This window comes from Vulpes lagopus, chromosome 8 (genome assembly GCF_018345385.1).
Source record: "Vulpes lagopus strain Blue_001 chromosome 8, ASM1834538v1, whole genome shotgun sequence".
Lineage (NCBI taxonomy): Eukaryota > Metazoa > Chordata > Mammalia > Carnivora > Canidae > Vulpes > Vulpes lagopus.
In genome coordinates, this window is record NC_054831.1 from 69,305,653 (window position 1) to 69,323,836 (window position 18,184).

General features: G+C 37.5%; 1 protein-coding gene across 3 annotated transcripts in view; it reads left to right on the forward strand.

Annotated features, from left to right (window-relative positions):
• Positions 1–18,184, forward strand: part of RSU1 (Ras suppressor protein 1) — a 196,920-nt gene that overhangs the window by 7,863 nt on the left and 170,873 nt on the right. Inside the window, exon 2 of one of the 3 annotated variants that reach the window (XM_041766322.1) lies at positions 9,136–9,240. The exons of the other annotated variants lie outside the window; for them this stretch is intronic. Coding sequence (XP_041622256.1) covers positions 9,186–9,240 — 55 coding nt within the window. The 5' untranslated portion in view covers positions 9,136–9,185. The remainder of the gene's footprint in view (positions 1–9,135; positions 9,241–18,184) is intronic. 3 annotated transcript variants of the gene reach the window in all.

Consider the following 18,184-nt stretch of genomic DNA (forward strand, 5'->3'; position numbering starts at 1 on the left):
TCTGTTTGAGGCTTCTTTTCTGTAACCGGGTGCCACGTCGGTTTGTACTCCTACGGTGCAGCAAGGGGCTGGCTCCCCTGGTAAAGAGTGGTGAGTGGTGGTTTTCTTTCGGGGCTGCCTGGGTCCACGGGCCTGACCTCAAGGCCTTCAGTTTGAGGGTTCTTTACAAACCCTGTGCCAAGCAAATAATCGTGTCATTCAGCCAGCCCTGCCAGCTTGGAAACAGGTTTATCATACTGTTGCAGAACTTCTTAATGGTTGAAGAAAGCACTAGAAGCAGCTTACTGTTTTACCTGGTTAGTGTGACCCTCCCCCTTTCTTTATGGTTTTCTGAAAAATCATTAATCATAACTGAATTTAATGATAAGATGTAAGATCTTTTTATACTGTGTACAAGTTCATTTTTTCTGTCCTCAAACAGAGCATTAGCTTAAAATACTTTGAAGTATGGTACGGGAGAGATTGTGTTGGGGGAAACATTGGTTCTCATAATAGAATAAACCTGAATTATGTGAAATGTTAACTTTAGTTATGATCTATCTGTACTTCAGAAAGAACCTTTACGTTTACTATATGTCTCTTCCTATTTGTTAATTATTTCTCTGAAGTCAGAATAGTTTAAATTTTATAGCTAAACGGAGTCAGATGAAAGACAAACATCACACCAGGTAATTGGGAAGGGGTCTTGGCCTCGCAGACCAGAGGATGGTAATATGCTTTGCAACCACAGTACACGAAGGATTGTTTTGCAAATGTTCATATGTAAATTGATTTTTTTTCAGAGCTGTAAATATTTAGGCCCTCAGGTTATGAAGAAGATACCTATTTAACCTGTTATATGTTTGTATCCTTCCAATTGGTCATTTTTTATTAGAAGCATTAAAAATAATAATATAATTAAAATATGCTGTATGTACGTAGCATATTAATACACACACAGATGCACAAACACATTCCTTATTGTGTGCCAGGTTATTGTACTAAGCTTTCCTTGTGGATTATTTATTTTTTTTAAAGATTATTTTATTTTTGAGGGAGACAGCATGTGCAAGCAGGGGAGGGGCAGCAGGAGAAGGGGAGAGGTAATCTCAAGCAGATTTACCACCAAGCATGGATCCCACGGTTTTGTTATGATTGTTGTCATCATCCTCATTGTACAGTTTATAGCTGAACTTAAGTTAACTGGCTTCCAGTCACACAACTAATAAGAAACAGAGCCAGGATTTGAACTGAGGCAGTCAGACTTTGGGAACTCTGTTCTTAGCTTGCGCTGTCTTGCCCCATGTCTCTAACATTTTTGATGGGCACATGTACAAAGATGAAACAGCTAATTCAGCAAGAGTACACTGAGTGACTACTGACAGTCCAGTCCTGTTCTAGAAGCCATGGTACCTGCTGTCTGTGGGCTAATAATTCTATATTGACATAGGAATGCATTTGGGAATGCTGACATGTCCATGCTCATGCTGATTGGGCCGAGGAAATAGGAACCTTTTTCTTCAAACACTTAGACATTTAAAAAAAAATCCTTTTCAAAAACACTTTATTGAAGCATTCATTTGGATAAGTGCGTATGTCACAGTATAGCGTGGCACATTTTTAAACCGAGAAACAACATGATCAACAGCCCGGGAAGCCTTGCACCTCCCAGCCATTATCCCCTCAAGGATGAGTGCCGTCCTGATTCTGAAAGCATAGTTTTGCCTGTTTTTTTACATCATTAAATGAAAGAGGATTATGTGTGCACACTCTTGAGTGTCTAATTCTCATCATGTGAGATTCATTCATGCTGTAAAGTTGGCTTTCGATCCTAGTGCATGAGTCCTGCCTCAGTTCCTTCCTTTACTCTGCTGTTGATGGACATTTGGGTCATTTCCAGACAAGGGCGGCTGTGAATAGTGCTGCGCTGAACCTCCGAACTTGTGTCTTTGGGGGAACATACGTGATCATTTCTGTTGGTTACAGACCCAGGAGTAGAATTGTTGGGTCTGGAACATGCTCTTAACGTACTTTTAAAAACGGAAGGCAAGAATCACCAAAATAGGCAAGATACTTGAAACTTCTGTGACAGGCAAAGGGATAATGTTAATGTGTAATGAGCTCTCACAGACCATCCTGGCCAGGCGCTTGGTCCTTCCCAGAAGGCTTGCTCGCACCTCAAACCCCGTCTCTGAGAAGTAGCTTGTTTGTTGAGCAATACCTTCTATCCTACTACCTTGCAAACTTGGCTGCAGATTAGACCCACCTAGGGAACTTCTAAACTTTCTAATGCTTGGGCCACACCCCAGATTCATTAAGTAAGAAGCTCGGAGTGTGGAAACAGGTATCAGAAATTTTGCTTTTTATTTTTTTATTTTTATTTTTTAAATTTTTTATTTATTTATGATAGTCATACAGAGAGAAAGAGAGAGAGGCAGAGACACAGGCAGAGGGAGAAGCAGGCTTCATGCACCGGGAGCCTGATGTGGGATTCGATCCCGGGTCTCCAGGATCGCGCCCTGGGCCAAAGGCAGGCGCCAAACTGCTGCGCCACCCAGGGATCCCAAAATTTTGCTTTTTAAAACCTTGTGTTTGCTCCTTGCGCACATAGCTGTGCTGTCATTGTCATTCAATCTCCTACTGTTCATTTCTGGCCTATGGAGCCTCTTCTAGCTGGCTCTCCCATCCACTTGATGTGGTCTTTCCATTTGAGAGATTGTCGCTGACATCTTCCTTGCCATCAGCAGGACCAGGCAGTTCCCATGTGTCTGTAAATTCCTACCCCAGACATAAATCAGCTCGTCCTCTAAGAAACACTGTTTTTGTTTATCTGTCTTAAGTGGGAAATATTTTAGGTCCCAATCTGGGCTCCAGTGGTACTCCTTACTGCTGTGCTGTTTGTGGTTTTTAGGACTTTTTAAATGGACAGGGCTAAGAAAACCATGTTTTTAAAGATAAAATATCTAATGAGTTCCAGTTCAAATATAGGAACGCAAGGCTTCTCCTTCTTCCACATTACATGTCTGTTGCCTTTCTTCCATGCTGAGATCCTGGTTCTCAGGAATACAGAAAATGATGGAACTAGAATATCTTAGGGTTTCTGATTGACACAGTTGTCAATCCTAAGATTACCACAGATACTGCTGAAAACCGTTGTTTTGTGTATATGCTTGTCCCTTTCCGTTTTTGTTTCTATTAGACTATTTCTTAAGGCAGTCTCCCCTATCATTAACATCTAGCATAAATGTGGTGCTTTATTAAAATTGATGGACCAGTGTCCATATTTATATTAACTGTAGTCCATAGTTTTCTCCGTGTTATAACATTCTATGGGTTTTAACAAATGTATCATGTCATACACGATGGTTTCACTGCCCTAAATATCCCCTGTGCTCTACTTATTTCTCTCTCTCCCTCATTACCTCCCTGCAAACTCTAGGCAACCACTGAAATTTTATGTCTCCGTGTTTTTGTTTTTTTTTCCAGAATGTTATACAGTTGAAATCAGAAAGTATGTAACCTTTACAGAAAGCCTTATTTCCCTCAACGATGTACATTTAAGGTTCCTCTGTGTCTTTTCTTGGCTTGATGGCTCATATCTTTTTATTATCTAAAAAAAATTGAATATAGTTGACATACAATGTTATGTTAGTTTCAGGTGTACACCATGGTGATGCAACTTCTGTGTTCCTTACGCGTGCTCACCACAAGCATAGCTACCGTCTGTCACCATACACCACTCTTAGGGTATCATGGACTATATTCCCTGTGCTGTACTTTTATTAATTAATTTTATTAATGTTTACTTTATTAATTAATTTTATTAATGTTTACCTTTCTCTGTTCATGTAAGCAATAAACTTAAAAGCTTCTTTCTTTCTTTCTTTCGAGAGTGGGAATGGGGTGGGGGAGGGGCAAAGGGAGATAGATAGAGACACACACACACACACACACACACACAATCTTAAGCAGGCTGCACAATCAGCACAGAGCCCGATGTGGGGCTCGATCTCATGACCTTAGATCATGACCTGAGCCAAAATCAAGAGTCGGATGTTCAAGCGACTGAGTCCCCCCCGCCCCCCCCCCCCCGCCGGTGCCCACCCCCTGTACTGTATCTTTTATCCCTGTGACTTTATTCCATAACTGAGAGGCTGTATCTCCCACTCCCCTGCCCTCTGGCAACTGTCAGTTTATTCTCTGTATTTATGGGACTGATCTGCTTTTTGGTTTTTATTCATTTGTTTTTTTACATCTCTTTGTATTATTGGATAATGCTCCATTGTCTACATGTGCCACAGTTTGCTTATCTGTTCACCCACTGAGGGGCATCTTGATTGTTCCAAGTCTGGGCAGTAATGAATAAAGCTGCTCTAAACATCCATGTACAGATTTTCATGTGTTTATAGTTTTTTAAGTTGTTTGGGTAAATACCAAGGAAGTTGTTCCATCATATGGGAAAGAAAGAGTATATTTAGTTTAATAAGAAACTGTGACAAGGTGTTTTCCGAGGTGGCTATACCAGTTTGTGTTCCCTCAAGTGATGTGTGAGAGTTTTTTTCTGTTTCTCCTTGCCAGAATTTGGTGATGTCAGTGATGTGGATTTTAACCATTCTAATAAGTGTGTAGTTTTAATTTCTGATACCGTAATGGCATCTGTTGTAGACAGTATGCTTATTTGCCATTTGTATATCTTCTTCAATGAGGTGTCTGTTAAGTTCTTTGGCCCTTTTTAAAATTGGATTGTTGTTGAATTTTAAAAGTCATTTGTGTATATTAGATAAGAGTCTTAGATATTTATTTTGTGAGACTTTGGTCCCAGTCTGTGGCTTTTCTTTTCATTTTCTTACCATTATGTTTCACAAAGGAGAAATTCTAAATTTCAGTGAAGTCTAGCTACCTTTTTGTTTTTGGATAGTGAGTTTAGCATTGTATCTAAAAAGCCATTTCCAAATCTAGGGCCACCTTGATTTTCTCCTATGTTGTATTCTAGAAATCTTAAGGTTTTGCACTTTACATTTAGATCTGTGATACATTTCGAGTTAACTTTTGTGAAGGTTTAAGTTCTGCGGCTAGATTCCTTTTGATTTTTGCATATGAATGTCTAGTTCTTCAAGCACAGGTGGAAAAAGGATACTTTTTCCCACTGAATTGCCTTTACTCTTTTGTGAAAGGTTGGTTGACTGTATTTGTGTGGATCTGTTTCTGGGCACTCTTCTGCTCCATTGATCCATCTGTTCTTTCACCAATACCACACTGTCTTTATTGCAGTGACTTTATAATACATTTTGAAGTTGGGGAGTGTCAATTTTCTGAGCTTGTTTTTCTTCTCCAGTATTTTATTGGCTATTCTGGGTCTTTTGCCTTTCTGTACAAACTTCAGTTGATTTATATCCACAGAATAAACTTGCGGTGATTTTAATTGGGATTACATTGCATCTGTAGATTGGGGATATAGAGTTCTTCATAGTCCTTTATTATTCCTTTTAACATTAATGGGATCAGTAGTGATGACCTTCCTTTAATTTCTGATATTAGTAATTTGTGCTTCTGTGTCTTTTTTCTTTTTTTCCTGGCTAACTTGGCTGGAGGTTTATCAACAGTATTGATCTTTCAACTCTTGGTCCCAGTGATTTTATCTATTGATGTGTTTTCAGTTTCTTGGTTCCTGCTCTAGTATTTATTTATTTATTTTTTATCTCTTTTCTTCTGTTTGCTTTGGATTTAATTTGTGCTCCTTTTTCTAGTTTCCTAAAATGGAAGCTTAGATTACTTGTTTTAGATGTTCATTCTTTTCTGATATATGCATCAATGCCATAAGCTTCCCAGTAAGTGCTGCTTTTGGTGGATTCCACATGTTTTACTAAGTAGTAGTTCATTTTCATTTGTTCAAAATACTTTAAATTTCCCCTGAGATTTCTTCTTTGACCCATGTGTTATTTAGAAGTATGTTGTTAATCTCCACATATTTTAGGATTTTTCTGGGTATTTTTCTATTACCATTTTTTTAGTTCAACTTCATTGTGGTCCAAGAGCATACATCATATGATTTCTGTTTTTGTGTTTTTTTGATGTGTGTGTGGAGGGTTGATTGTTTTTTGTTTTTCCTTTCTTATTTTATATATTTATTTTTTATTTATTTATAAAGATTTTTATTTATTTATTCATGAGAGACACAGAGAGAAAGAGGCAGAGTCACAGGCAGAGGGAGAAGCAGGCTCCATGCAGGGAGCCCGACGTGGGACTCAATCCCGGGTCTCCAGGATCAGGCCCTAGGCTGGAGACAGCGCTAAACTGCTGAGCCACCCAGGCTGCCCTTTGTTTTATTTTTTAATTTTATTTTATTAAGTAGGGTTCAGGTCCAGCATGGAGCCCAACTTGGGGCTTGAACTTATAACCCAGAGCTCGAGACCCAATTTGAACCAAGAACCAGACCCTTATCTGACTAACCCAGATGCCCGTGATTTCTTGTTACTTAAAATTTTTAAGAAAGATTTATTATTTTAGAGCACGTGAGCTTGAGTGGGGGAAGGGGACAGAGGGAGAGAGAATCTGAGAATCCTCAAGCAGACTCCCTGCTGAGTGCAGAGCCCAACACAGGGCTTGATCCCAGGACCCTGAGTGTCCTGAGCCAAAGGTAAGAGCCAGCTGCTTACCTGACTGAGCCAATGAGGTGCCTCTCTCCTTTTTTTGTTAAGGTGTGTTGTATGCTCCAGAAAGGGGTCTGTCATGGTACATGTTCCGTGTGAGCCTAAGAAGAATGTGTATTCTCTTGATGTATTCTGCTGATGAAGTATTCTACAAATGTCAGGGAGGGTTGATCGATGTTGCTTAGTGTTTCTGCCTGTTGGACCTGTCAGTTACTGATTTGTCCAAGTACCATAGTTGATTCGCCTGTTTCTCCTTGCAGCTCTGTTAGCTTTTACATTATGCATTTTGATGCTCTGTTGTTGGATGCATGCACAATACACTTTAGGTTCCTTCATGTTTTCTCAAATGACATAGCATCATCCTTTTTTATGGCTGTGTAATGATTCATGGGTGTAGGTGTATATATATATGTGTGTGTGTGTGTGTGTGTGTGTGTGTGTGTGTGTATGTACACCATGTCTTCTACATCCATTTGTCTATTGATGGGCACTTGGACTGCTTCCATATCTTGACTATTGTAAATAATGCTGCAGTAAACATAGGGGTGCATATATCTTTTTAAATTAGTGAATAGTATCCTCATTCCTCTTTTGTCACTTAGTATATTGCTGTCATTCATTTTATATATCCATAAGCAATAATCAACCAATACATTGCTGTAATTATAAACAAACTGTTAAAATTAGTCAAGTACCTTGTAAGTGTTCCTACCAGTTGCTGTCTCTAGTGGCTGTTTCTGCTGCTGGGAAGCTGTGATTCTTGACCACCTGTCTCTGCAGTTTTCCATATGGTGGTTTTCCCTCTGACCTCAGTTCTCTAATGTATTGAAGAAGGGTCGCTTATTTTCTGTTTAATCAATGTTTTTCTTGTTGTGAAGATGGAAGTGATGACTTCCAAGTTCTTTATGTGCTGGACTGGATACAGATACAACCAGATACAACTCTGTCATAATTCTTATAATATGGCTTCCTATTTTTAAATTCATGGGCATATCTAAACTTTTAGTGCATATATCCATTATTATACACTCTTTGTTAAACTGTCATCTGCCCTTAGGTATACAGATACCTAGGTATTTACACTTGTATACATTTACACCACTGCTCAGGCCAGTCTCTTTTGCTATTTTGATTGTCTGAGCCTCATCCCCTCATAGATTTTATAGGAAGGGCCAAAAAATGAATATTTCCAGGGCATTTTGCCTGTTCATGATAGATAAATGTTTGTATCCTTCTTATTTATTTAAAGGTAAGTTAAATTGGATATTAAGACTCACAGTTTCTTTACTGGAGGTTTTTTTTTTGTGTGTGTGTTTTTGTTTTGTTTTTGTTTGTTAAGATTTTATGTAGTTGAGAGAGAGAGAGCAAGAGAGAGAGCAAACACACAAGCAGTGGGGAGGAGCAGAGGGAGAAGCAGGGAGCCTGACTGCGGGCTTGATCCCATGACTCTGGGATCATGACCTCATTGAGCCAAAGGCTCACTCCTCCACTGACTGAGCCACTTCAGGAGCTCCTTTCCTGAAGTATTTCAAATGCATTCTGTTTTCTTCTAGCATAAACTATTACTGTCCAAAAGTCTGATGATAACCTCATTTTATTTCCTATGTAAATAATAGCTCCTTTTTCCAAGATGCTGAAAAGAATTTTTATTTCTCTTGTTAGTCCAGTAATTTTATTTATACCCTATTATGGGTCTTTGTGGGTTATTTCCCAGGTATATGGTGTGTTCTTTATATTTGCACTTTGGAAGTTTTAATCTTTTTATTTCAGGGATATTTTTTTTTTTCAAATCATGGCTTTTAATATATATTTATTTATCTTTTCCTTTTGTGTTTTCTTTAGGCTTTTTTCATGTGTGTTGATCTTGCCTATTTTTAGTGTTTATTATTTTCTCTCAGATCCTCTTTATCTCTTTGTTTTTGGAAATTTCCACTTTACTTTCTATTTCTTATAAGCTGTTACCTGTTTTATTTGTTCTTATGTGCCTTTGAATTTCTTCTTTTTAGAGCTCTTCATTTTAATTTAATTTTAATTGAAGTATATAGATATACAATATTAGTTTCAAGTGTACAACATAGTGATTCAACATCTATGTGTATTTCAAAATGATCATGGTAAGTCTAGTTACCTTCTGTTACCATACAAAACTGTTACAATCTTACTGACTATATTGTCTATGCTGTACTTTACATCCTTGTGACTTATTTATTTTATAACCGAAAGTTTACACCCTTACTTCCCTTTTTTTTAAGATTCATGCCATAAGTTTATTTACAAACATGATAAGTATGTTGAATTCAAGAGTTTGATCCATTTTTCAGAGACTGCACCTCTTAAAATGTTCCTTTTCACATCTGTTTAGTGGATCAATTAAAACATCCTTATTTCTTAAGCAGTTGGTGTCTTACTATAAAAAAAGGTGCAGCAAATCCAGATCCAAAATACAAAGTCATCATAAGTAGTAGCCTCCACTTGTTTTCCACTGAAAATGGCAAATTCTTCCCAGGGCCCTCCTCATAGTGGCTCCTACGGACCACAGAGGTCGTGAACCTCCGGATGCTCTGTCCCAACATAGCGCCACTGAAGGTCCTGCGAGGGACCATTATTGAAGGTCAATAATGCCCATCAGGCAACCACCAATTTGTTCTCTGTATTCGTAACAAGTTTGTTTCTGTTCTGTTGGTTCATTTGTTTCTTAGATTTCATATTTGCAATTGTATGGTATTTAGCCTTCTCTGTCTGACTGATACCCCCCCTTAGCATAATATCCTCTAGGCTCATCCATGTTGATGTAAATGGCACAATTTCATTCTTTTTTTTTTTTTTTTTACAATTTCATTTTTTAAAAAAAATTTATTTAGTTGAGAGAGCGAGCAAGCATGAGTTGAGGAAGGGGCAGAGAGAGGAGAAGCCAACTCTCCTGCTAAGCAGGGAACCTGACGTGGGGTTTGATCCCAGGACCCCAGGATCATGACCTGAGCTGAAGGCAGATACTTAATCAACTGAGCCACACAGACACCCCTAAAATTCATTTTCTTTATGGGTAAATAATATTCTCTTATATATATTTAGGTCACATCTTCTTTACCATACAATTGCAAATTTATCTGTTGGATACTTAGGTTGCTTTCAAGTCTTGGCTGTTGCACATAATGCTATAATAAACATGGGGGTGCATATACCTTAGTGTTTTAGTTTTTGTTTGGGTAAATACCTGGAATTGGAATTGCTGGGTCATATGATATTTCTATTTTTTATTTTTTGAGAAATTCCTGTACACTTTACTGTAGCAGCTGCATCAGTTTACATTCCCACGGACAGTGAAAGGGGGTTCTCTTTCCTCCACATCCTTGACTTGCTGTTTTTTTGTCTTCTTGATACTAGCCATTCTGTCAGTTGTGAGGTGATACTTCATTATGGTTTTCATTTGCTTTTCTCTAATGATCAGTAATGTTGAGCATCTTCTCCTATGTCTGTTTGCTATCCATATGTCTTATTTGGGAAAGGTCTATTGTGGACCTCTATCCATTTTTTAAACAGATTGTTTTTAGTATTGAGTTGTAGGAGTTCTCTAATTTGGATATTAACCCTCTATTGAATATATCATTTGCAAATATCTTCTTCCATTCAGTAGCTTACCTTTTTGTTTTGTTGTTTTGTTGATGGCTTCCTTCTTTCTGCAAAAGCCTTTTAGTTTGATGTAGTCCCAATAGCTTATTGTTGCTTTCATTGCCTTTGCCTAGGAAGACAGATCCAGAAGTTGACCGTGTTTTATTTTAGGAGTTTTATGGTTTCATGTCTTATATTTAGGCCTTTAATCTATTTTGAATCTATCTTTTTTTAAAATTTTTTTTTATTATTACTTATGATAGTCACACATAGAGAGAGAGAGGCAGAGACACAGGCAGAGGGAGAAGCAGGCTCCACGCACCGGGAGCCCGACGTGGGATTCGATCCCGGGTCTCCAGGATCGCGCCCTGGGCCAAAGGCAGGCGCTAAACCTCTGCGCCACCCAGGGATCCCTGAATCTATCTTTTATATGGTAAAAAAGTGGTTCAGTTTAATTTTTTTGCATGTAGTTCAGTTTTTCCTAATAGCAGTTATTGAAAAGACTGTCTTCCTCGTTGTATATTCTTGTCTACTTCATTGTAAATTATTTGACCATAGAAGCATAAGTTTATTCCTTGGCTTTCTGTTCTGTTTCATTGCTCATTGTGTCTGTTTTCATGCCAGGATCATTCTGTTTTGATCACTATAGCTTTGTAATATAGTGTGAGATCTGGGAGAATGATGACTCCAGCCTTGTTTCTCCTTTTCACGATTGCTTTGGCTCTTTGAAGCCTTTTGTGGCGCCACACAAATTTTTGGATTCTTTGTTTTAGTTCTGATAAAAATGCTATTCTATTTTCATATGGAGTGCATTTGAATCTGTAGATTACCTTGGGTAGAACGGACATTTTAACAATATTCTTCCAGTGCATGAACAGGGTCTATTGTTCCATTTATTTGTATTCATTGATGCCTTATAGTTTTTAGAGTACAGGTCTTTCAGCTTCTTGGTGAAATTTATTTCTATGTATTCTGTTTGATGGAATTATAAATGGGATTGTTTTTAAAATTTCGGTTTCTGATCATTATGAGTGTATAGAAATGTAACAGATATATGTATATTAATTTTGTATTCTGCAGCATTGCTAAACCTATTTATTCTAATAGTTTTTTTGGTGTAGTCTTTAGAGTTCTCTATGTTGTGTTATCTGCAAGTAGTGACAGTTTTACTTTTTCTTCACCAAATTTGAATGCCCTTTGTTTTTTCTTACATGATTATTGTAGCTAGGACTTTCCAATACTATGTTAAATAAAAGTGATGAGAGTGGGCATCTTTGTCTTGCTCCAGATCTTTGAAGAAAAGCTTTCAGATTTTCACCTTTGAGTATGATGTTATTTGTGGATTTGTCATATTTGGCCTCTGTTATGCCTTTATTTCCATTTTGTTGAGTTTTTATCATGAATGGGTGTTGAATTTTGGTAAATGATTTTTCTTCCTCTGTTGAGATGATAGGGTTTTTATCCTTTGTTAATGTATATCAATTAATTTGCAAATAATGAGCCATCCTTGCATGGCTGGAATAAATCTCACTTGATCATTGTGTACAATTTATTTATTGTATTTTGAATTTGTTTTGGTAACACTTTGTTGGGAATTTTATGGATCTATGTTCATCAGTTATTGGTACTGATTTCCTTTTTCTGTAGTGTCTTTGGTTTGGTTACGGGAATACTGGCTTTGTAAAGTGAACTTGCAACCATTTCTTCTCTCTCTCTCTCTCTCTTTTTTTGGGAATAGTTTGAGATGGATAGCTACTAACTCTTCTTTAAATAAATGTTTGGTAGAATTTTCCTGAGAAGCTCTTTGTTCCTAAACTTTTGTTTTTGGGAGTTTTTTTGATTACCAATATGATTTTGTTATGAGTTATTGGTTTATTTAGATTTTCTATTTTTTTAATCAAGTGTTTGAATATTGTATAGTTCTAGGAATTTATCCATTTCTTCTATGTTGATTAATTTGTGGGCATGTATCAGTTCATAGTAGACTTTTATAATCCTTTGTATTTCTGTGGTGTTGGTTTTAACTTTTTTTTCACTTCTGATTTTATTTATTTGGGGCCCCTCTTTTTTTCTTTTTTCTTTTTCTTTTTTGACTCTGGGAAAAGGTTTAACAGATTTTTTAAATCTTTTCAAAAACCAGCTCTTAGATTTACTCATCTTTTCTTTTCTTTTTTCTTTTTTTTTTTGCTTCCTATTTCCTTTATTTCCACTCTGGCCTTTATAATTTTCTTCCTTCCATTAACTTTGGGCTTTGTTGTTTGTTCTTCTAGTTCCTTTAGGTGTAAGGTTATATTGTTTATTTAAAATTTTTCTTGTTTCTTGAGGTACATCTGTATTACTGTGAACTTCCTTCTTAGAACTGCTTTTGTTATGTTCCATAGATTTTTGAATGTTTCCATTTTGTATGTGTCAAGGTATTTTTGGATTTCCTTTTTGATAACTTTGTTGACCTGTTGTTTCTTTAGTAACATATTTAGCTTCCAGTTGTTTGGCTTTTTCCAGTTCTTTTCTTGTAATTGATTTCTTTTCTTTTCTTTTCTTTCCTTTTTTTTTGTATATTTTTAAATTGAACTTCGATTTGCCAGCATATAGTATAAATACCCAGTGCCCATCCCATCAAGTGCCCCCCTCAGGGCCCGTCACCTAGTCACCCGAACCCCCCACCCACCACCCTTCCACCCCCCCTTGTTCGTTTCCCAGAGTTAGGACTCTATCATGTTCTGTCACCCTCTCTGATATTTCCCTCTCATTTTCTCTCCTTTTCCCTATAATCCTTTTCATTATCTTTTATATTCCCTGTATGAACGAAACCATATAATGTTTGTCCTTCTCTGATTGACTTACTTTACTCAGCATCCATACCCTCTAGTTCCATCCATGTCGAAGCAAATGGTGGGTATTTGTCATTTCTAATGGCTGAGTAATAGTCCATTGTATACATAGACCACATCTTCTTTATCCACTATCTTTCGATGGACTCCAAGGCTCCTTCCACAGTTTGGCTATTATGGACATTGCTGCTAGAAACATTGGGGTGCAGGTGTCTCGGTTTTTCACTGCATCTGTATCTTTGGGGTAAATCCTCAGCAGTGCAATTGTTGGGTCGTAGGGCAGTTCTATTTTTAACTCTTTGAGGAACCTCCATACAGTTTTCCAGAGTGGCTGCACCAGTTCATATTCTCACCAACAGTGCAAGAGGGTTCCCCTTTCTCCACATCCTCTCCAACATTTGTTGTTTCCTGTCTTGTTAATTTTCCCCATTCTCACTGGTGTGAGGTGGTATCTCATTGTGGTTTTGATTTGTATTTCCCTGATGGCCAGTGATGTGCAGCATTTTTCTCATGTGCTTGTTGGCCATGTGTGTGTCTTCTTTGGTGAAATTTCTGTTCATGTCTTTTGCCCGTTTCATGATTGGATTGTTTGTTTCTTTGCTATTGAGTTTAATAAGTTCTTTATAGATCTTGGATATTAGCCCTTTATCTGATATGTCATTTGCAAATATCTTTCCCCATTCTGTAGGTTGTCTTTTAGTTTTGTTGACTGTTTCTTTGGCTGCGCAGAAGCTTTTTATCTTGATTAAGTCCTAATAGTTCATTTTTGCTTTTGTTTCCCTTGCCTTACTAGGTATATCTTGCAAGAAGTTGCTGTGGCCAAGTTCAAAAAGGGTGTTGCCTGTGTTCTCTTCTAGGATTTTGATTTCCATCAAAATTGATTTCCATCAAAATTGTCTCACATTTAGATCTTTCATCCATTTTGAGTTTATCTTTGTGTATGGTGTAAGAGAATGGTCTAATTTCATTCTTCTGCACGTGGCTGTCCAATTTTCCCAGCACCATTTACTGAAGAGACTGTCCTTTTTCCTGCGGATAGTCTTTCCTGCTTTGTTGAATATTAGTTGACCATAGATTGAAGGCCCATTTCTCAGTTCTATATTCTGTTCCATTGATCTATGTGTCTGTTTTTGTGCTAGTACCACACTGTCTTGATGATCGCACCTTTGTAGTACAACTTGAAATCCAGCATTGTGATGCCCCTGGCTTTTGTTGTCTTTTTCAATATTCCCCTGGCTATTCGGGGTCTTTTCTGATTCCACACAAATCTTAAGATTATTTGTTCCAACTCTCTGAAGAAAGTTCAGGGTATTTTGATAGGGATTGCATTGAATTGTGTAAATTGCCCTGGGTAGCATAGACATTTTCACAAAATTAATTCTTCCAATCCATGAGCACAGAATATTTTTCCATCCCTTTGTGTCTTCCTCAATTTCTTTCAGAAGTGTTCTGTAGTTTTTAGGGTATAGATCCTTTACCTCTTTAGTTAGGTTTATTCCTAGGTATCTTATGCTTTTGGGTGCAATTGTAAATGGGATTGACTTCTTATTTTCTCTTTCTTCAGTCTCGTTGTTAGTGTATAGAAATGCCACTGACTTCTGGACACTGATTTTGTATCCTGCCACACTGCTGAATTGCTGTATGAGTTCTAGCAGTCTTGGGGTGGATTTTCTTGGGGTGGGTTTTCTATGTACAGTATCATGTCATCTGTGAAGAGGGTAAGTTTGACAACTTCTTTGCCAATTTGAATGCCTTTTATTTCTTTTTGTTGTCTGATTGCTGAGGCTAGGACGTCCAGTACTATGATGAATAGCAGTGGTGAGAGTGGACATCCCTGTTGTTTTCCTGGTCTTAGGGGAAAGGCTCCCAGTGTTTCCCCATTGAGAATGGTATTTGCTGTGGGCTTTTCATAGGTGGCTTTTAAGGTGCTGAGGAATGTTCCCTCTATCCCTACACTCTGAAGAGTTTTGATCAGGAATGGATGCTGTATTTTGTCAAATGCTTTCTCTGCATCTAATGAGAGGATCATATGGTTCTTGTTTTTTTCTCTTGTTGATATGATCTGTCACGTTGATTGCTTTACGAGTGTTGAACCAACCTTGTATCCCGGGGATAAATCCCACTTGGTCATGGTGAAAAATCTTATTAATGTACTGTTGGATCCTATTGGCTAGTATCTTGTTGAGAATTTTTGCATCTATGTTCATGAGGGATATTGGTCTATAATTCTCCTTTTTGGTGGGGTCTTTGTCTGGTTTTGGAATTAAGGTGATGCTGGCCTCATAGAACGAGTTTGGAAGCATTCCATCCCTTTCTATCTTTCGGAACAGCTTTAGTAGAATACGTATTGTTTCTTCATTAAACGTTTGATAGAATCCCCCTGGGAAACCATCTGGCCCTGGACTTTTATGTCTTGGGAGGTTTTTGATGACTGCTTCAATTTCCTCTCTGGTTATTGGCTTGTTCGGGTTTTCTATTTCTTCCTGTTCCAGTTTTGGTAATTTGTGGTTTTTCAGAAATGCATCCATTTCTTCTAGATTGCCTAATTTATTGGCATGTAGCTGCTCATAGTACGTTTTTAAAATCGTTTGCATTTCCTTGGTATTGGTTGTGATCTCTCCTTTTTCACTCATGATTTGATTAATTTGAGTCTTTTTTCTTTTTAATAAGGCTGACTAATGATTCATGTATCTTATTAATTCTTTCAAAGAACCAACTCCTGGTTTTGTTGATCTGTTCTACAGTTCTTTTGGTCTTTATTTCATTGAGTTCTGCTCAAATCTTCATTAACTTTCTTTTTCTGGTTGGTGTGGGTTTTATTTGCTGTTCTTTCTCCAGTTCCTTTAGGTGCGAGGTTAGCTTGTGTATTTGAGTTTTTTCCAATTTTTTTGAGGGATGCTTGTATTGCGATGTATTTCCCTCTTTTAGGACTGCTTTTGCTGTATCCCAAAGATTTTGAATGGTTGTATCTTCATTTTCATTAGTTTCCATGAATCTTTTTAGTTCTTCTCTAATTTCCCGGTTGACCCTTTCATCTTTTAGCAGGATACTCTTTAACCTCTACATGTTTGAATTTCTTCCAAATTTCTTCTTGTGAATGAGTTCAAGTTTCAAAGCATTGTGGTCTGAGAATATTCAGGGGACAATCCCAATCTTTTGGTATCGGTTAAGACCTGATTTGTGACCCAGTATGTGTTCTATTTTGGAGAAAGTTCCATGTGCACTTGAGAAGAATGTGTATTCAGTTGTGTTTGGATGCAAAGTTCTGTATTTATCTTGAAATCTATCTTGTCCAGTGTATCATTTAAAGCTATTGTTTCTTTGGTGATGTTGTGCTTAGAATATCTGTCATTTGTAGAAAGTGCTATTTTGAAGTCTCCTACTATTAGTGTATTATCTAAGTATGTCTTTATTTTGGTTATTAATTGATATATTTGACTGCTCCTACATTAGCGGCATAAATATTCATGATTGTTAGGTCCTCTTGTTGGATGGACCCTTAAAGTGTGATATATTGTCCCTCTTCATCTCTTACTATAGTCTTTGGGATAAACTTTAATTTATCTGATATGAGGATTGCTACCCCAGCTTTCTTGTGAGGACCATTTGAATGGTAAATGGTTCTCCAACCTTTTATTTTCAGGTAGGAGGTGTTCTTAGGTCTCAAATGTGTCTGTTGTAGACAGCAAATAGATGAGTCTTGCTTTTTCATCCAGTCTGAAACCCTGTGTTGATGGGATCATTAAGCCCATTCATGTTCAGAGTAACTATTGAAATATGTGAATTTAGTGTCATCCTAATACCTTTTCAGTCCTTGTTTTTGTGGATTATTTCTTTGGGCTTCCTCTTTCTTTTACAGGTTCCCCTTTAATATTTCTTGCAGAGCTGGTTTGGTGGTCACATAATCTTTTAGTTTCTGCCTATCTTGGAACCTCTTTATCTCTCCTCCTATTCTGAATGAGAGCTTTGCTGGATAGAGTATTCTTGGCTGCATGGTCTTCTCATTTAGTACACTGAATATACCCTGCCAGCCCTTTCTGGATATATTCTTCTGTGGAGAAGTCTGTTGTTAATCTACTATTTTTACCCATATAAATTAGGGGTCTATTGTCTCTCGCTGCTTTAAGGATTTTCTGTTTAACTTTGGAATTTGCAAGATTCACTATTAAATGTCTAGGTGTTGAATGGTTTTTATTGATTTTGGGGGACCTCTCTATCTCCTGGATCTGAATATCTGTTTCCCTCCCCACATGAGGGAAGTTCTCAGCTATGATTTGTTGAAATATGCTTTCTGGTCCTCTGTCCCTCTCAGTGCTCTCTGGAACCCCAATGATATGTAGATTTTTCCTTCTGAAGCTACCATTTATTTCCCTTAACCTTTCCTCATGGTCTTTTAATTGTTTTTCTCTTTTATCCTCTGCTTCCTTCCTTGCCATCAACTGGTCTTCTATGTTGCTCACTCTTTCTTCCACCTTATTAACCCTCATTGTTAGGAGCTTCAATTTGGATTGCATCTCATTTAATTGATTTTTAATTTTGGCCTGATGAGATCTAAATTCTGCAGTCATGAAGTCTCTTGAACCCTTTATGCTTTTTTCCAGAGCCACCAGTAGCTTTATAACTGTGCTTCTGAATTGGCTTTCTGACATCAAATTGTAATCCAAATTCTGTAACTCTGTGGCAGAGAGTACTGTTTCTGATTCTTTCTTTGTGGTGAGTTCTTCCTTCTAGTCATTTTGCTCAGTGCAGAGTGGCTGTATAAGGGGGCTGAGTCAAGAATACCAACGACCTGAGTAAATACAACCTAAGTAAATTTCACTCAAGATGATTCTGCCAAGGTCAGAGACCAGAAATTGAAAACAAAGATCAGAACGAGATAAAACAAAAGGAGCACTAAAGTGAAAAACAATTTTCAAACTAAGTAGTAAAAAATAAAAGGCCAAGAATCCTAAAGAAGAAAAGAGAAAAAAATGAGAAAAAAGCAAAAGTAAAGAGGAAAAAAATGAGAAGAAAAAGAAGGGAGGTGGAGTGGGAGTTGGTGGTGGTGATGACGTTGTAGTGGAGGGAGAATGTAGTCTACCTGAGGGGTCCTAGAGGGTGATCCTCTTGGTTCTG